Source organism: Erpetoichthys calabaricus, chromosome 13 (genome assembly GCF_900747795.2).
Source record: "Erpetoichthys calabaricus chromosome 13, fErpCal1.3, whole genome shotgun sequence".
Taxonomy (NCBI): domain Eukaryota; kingdom Metazoa; phylum Chordata; class Cladistia; order Polypteriformes; family Polypteridae; genus Erpetoichthys; species Erpetoichthys calabaricus.
In genome coordinates, this window is record NC_041406.2 from 27,793,519 (window position 1) to 27,797,231 (window position 3,713).

General features: G+C 38.3%; 1 protein-coding gene across 1 annotated transcript; it reads right to left on the reverse strand.

Annotated features, from left to right (window-relative positions):
• Positions 1-1,508: 1,508 nt before the first annotated feature.
• LOC114664100 (leucine-rich repeat protein lrrA-like) lies at positions 1,509-2,965 on the reverse strand. Its single transcript, XM_028818074.2, has one exon. It carries the CDS (start codon positions 2,657-2,659, stop codon positions 1,862-1,864), a length of 798 nt encoding a protein of 265 aa, XP_028673907.1. The 5' UTR covers positions 2,660-2,965; the 3' UTR covers positions 1,509-1,861.
• Between the last annotated feature and the right edge of the window lie 748 nt (positions 2,966-3,713).

Here is a 3,713-nt window from a genome sequence, read left to right on the forward strand (position 1 = left end):
TAACACCTCTAGGACATTACGTTTGGGTCCATCCAACGACTCCAGGTTGCATCTCAGACTGTCCAGGAGCTCAGTGATGCCCTGGTCCAGATCTGTGAGGAGATTCCCCCAGGACACCATCCATCATCTCATTAGGAGCATGCCACCCAACATTGTCAGGCATGCATACAAGCACGTGGGAGCCATACAAACTACTGAGTACGATTTGGAGTTGCTGCAATGAAATTTCACCAAATGGACTAGCCTGCTGCATCATTTGTTCACTTTGATTTTTGGGATGTCTTTGAATTCAGCCCTCTGTAGGTTGATAATTTTCATTTTCATCAAATGATGATGTGTTTTATTATTTCAAGAGATAAAATGTGTTACTACAAATGTTTATAATGACAGATGTGATGTGTAGGAATGACAGAGACAGAGCAACCGGACTGACACACAGATATACAAACACACACTCATTCTTTTATTAAGGTGGATGCATTACAAAATACATTCCAATAGATGATGCACTGCAAACATTAATGTAGAGGTCCACATTGATTACTTAGAGATTTTAACCTGTCTTAGACTGGTAGCACAGCTAGTCCACCTTATTAAAAAATAAGTGTCTGTGTGTCTGTTTGTTCGTCCGATTGCTTTGTCTCTGTCATTCCAACATATGGCTTATCACAAACATTTACACATCTTTTACGAATTCCAAATGACATATAAAAGGGACTTAGGCACTGCATTTGTCATTCCAACAGGTGGTGCATCACATTCTTTGTAGTACGACATTTTATTACTATAAATGTTTGTGAAGTACCAGTTGTTGGAATGACAAATGCAATACATTTTGTTACAACATACATTACAAAACATATTCCATTAGATGGTGCCCTGCAAACGTTAATGCTGAGGTCTACATTGATTACTTAGATTTCAAACAGTTTTAGATGTGTAGGACGGCTAGTACTAAATAAGGTCTGTTCGCCTGTCACATGATTACTAGTGGATTCAGAACTTTGATCTTGGTCTTAATGAAAACCTTATGACGTGATACATTCTGGATTCAAAATAATTAGCCTTCAGCTGGTATGCATGCTTGTTTAAAAAAAGTTAACTTGTTTCAAAAACTAGCTAACTTATTTAAAAAATAAAGTGCTTATTTTTCCATAGCTACAATATGTAGGAAATAAAGATAAATAAATACCATTAATGAACTTTTGCCTTTTTTCATAATTTCTATATTTTAGATCAGCTCAATAGAGTAAGATTATATTACAAACAATGTGTGACGTCTGACTTGGGATGTCATGTAATAGGACACAACTCACTCACACTCACTCACTCACTCACCCTAGGCCGATTCAGAGCCACCGAGAAACCAAATACTGTATGTATATTTTTATAATGATGTGGGAAAAGCAGAGTATGTAGAGTCAAACCCTTGAACACCTGAGAAGAAGAGGTAATCCCAACAAAAACAATGTGTGCTTGGCGAAACATCCTTGAGCTGTGTGGTATTAGTGCTATAATTGTGCCACAGTGTCACTCCAATTTGAACCATGATATCACCACTTGTACTTTTAAAAACTTAAAAACTTAAAAATTAAAAGACATTTAAAGTAGCACGTATTTTTGCAAGCAGTTATGCAGTGATCAATTGTGAAAGGTTATTTCAAAAAGCAACACATTAATAAAAGAATTGTTAGTATATTGCATCTACTATATTAATACCATACAAGGTATTATTACTAAAAATAAAGGAGTTTATGCATAGTAACACATAATCTTAAAATGCATCATTTATTTTTAAACTCTTCGAAGTAAAGGTTTTCATGTTTCTAAAGCTTCATTCATTTGCTTATAATGAATGAATTTAGTAGTCTTCATCCCTCCATCCTGAAAAGTAATTTTTGACCCCTTTAATGCCGCTCCTGCATACTGCTATGGGTGGGTGTTCAAGTGGGTTTTCTTCAAAATTTGAAGAGCACTGCTCGTCTCTCCATTCCAGTTTCACAAGGTCCCCAAATCGTCTAGGAAGACGTCTTATTTTGTTTTTTCCCAGCCACAAAGTGCGAAGGTTCCTAAGGTTGCAGAAGGTATCCGGCAGCATTTCTAACCTGTTAAAAAACAAGAGGAGAGTCTCCAGCTTTGCTAAGTTCTGAATATGGTGAGGAATCACTTTAATTTTGTTATCACTTGCATCCAGAAATAAGAGATTCTTTAACTGGCAAATCTGGAGTGGAAGTTCCCTGAAATGGTTATTAGCCATGTGTAAACTGGTGAGCTTCTGCAGTCTGCTTATTTCCTTGGGAAGAAAGCTTAGGAAATTGTTACTTAATGTAAGCCTTTCCAGCTTTTCCAAGAGACCAATCTCGGCTGGGATGACTTTCAGCTCATTGGTGTCCAGGTTTAGGACGCACAGGTTCCTCAGTTGCCCAATTTCTCTGGGAACGAATTCCATTCTGTATGTCAGGCAGCTCTCTCTTTCAGGGGTCATCTCCAAAACCTCCAAATCTTCCATGTCAAAGATGTTCAGAGGTACGGCCAGAAGCTCCTTCCCCTGCAGTTTCAGCTTTCTTTTTCCTTCCTCTCTTGAGTCACGCTCGATTCTGTACTTCCAATTTGTGTCTCCATTTGAGAGCAAAGAGAGATGAGAACGAGCAGCTTTCATAGTAAAAAGTCACTTCTGACGTTCTTCAGACAAAACCCAAGCCGATGCCAAGTGGACAGCTGCACCACTGAAGCACTTGTTTCTGAAATGCTCTACTTGAAAATACACCCGATATGTAAGCCATTCTCTGAAAGCAGTCTGTGTTATTAAAATCGTATTTAAAATCCTTTCCAATCTTAAGCACGAATGTCGCTCACTTAATCTCTCCTTCAAGGCCTTGAGCTGATAAAACATTAGATAGTGTGTAGCTTGGAGACCAAAAGGAATGTAAACACACTAACCTTTGTACCACTCCTGAATAGAATTTTAATAGACTTATACACACAAAAAATGCTCAGGTACCTTGAATGAATGTGGGCTGCATTGTGGTAATAAAAGGACTGGCTCAAATTACAAAGAGCACAAGTTATAATGTACTGTAATGCTTCATTTCGTCATCTTTGGTATTTCAGTTTCAACCCCAAACTGTAATCTGAGACACCTGTGAATGTTGGTCTTTACTCTTTTCCATCATTAACAGGCCAGGAGTGCCCCTGGAATGCCTACACTTGGACATTTGCTCCTGACCCTCTGAAGTTCCATCCAGGAGATATTTACTCCACCTAGCAAACTGAGATTTTGCTGCTGTTACCCAGCCTGTCCCTTATAAAGTGTCTATAAGAAGTGTTTACCCCATGGAATTTTTCATGTCTTATCATTATGCAACATTGAATCACAGCAGCTTAAGTTTGCCTTTTTTAACACTGATCAACAGAAAAACTTAACTTAATTACAAATTGTGGATGAATGAATAATTGCTCGTAGAGTCTCAACTGTGTTGGGGTGCCAATGGGATCACTGCTTTTAATTCTCAAATAAAACAATTCAAATCCAGTACCCTAGGAAACAAGACAGAAACAAAAATAAGTGGCCTTCCTGCTTTCGAGAAGAGGTTTTGGATCATGAGAGCAGGTCTGTCCCTTCACCAAGTACAGGTTCAAATATAGATGCTGACATCAGTAGGAATCAAATCTTTATTGCCCTGTGGCTGGAAGGGGCTTGGTTATTTTCCCCT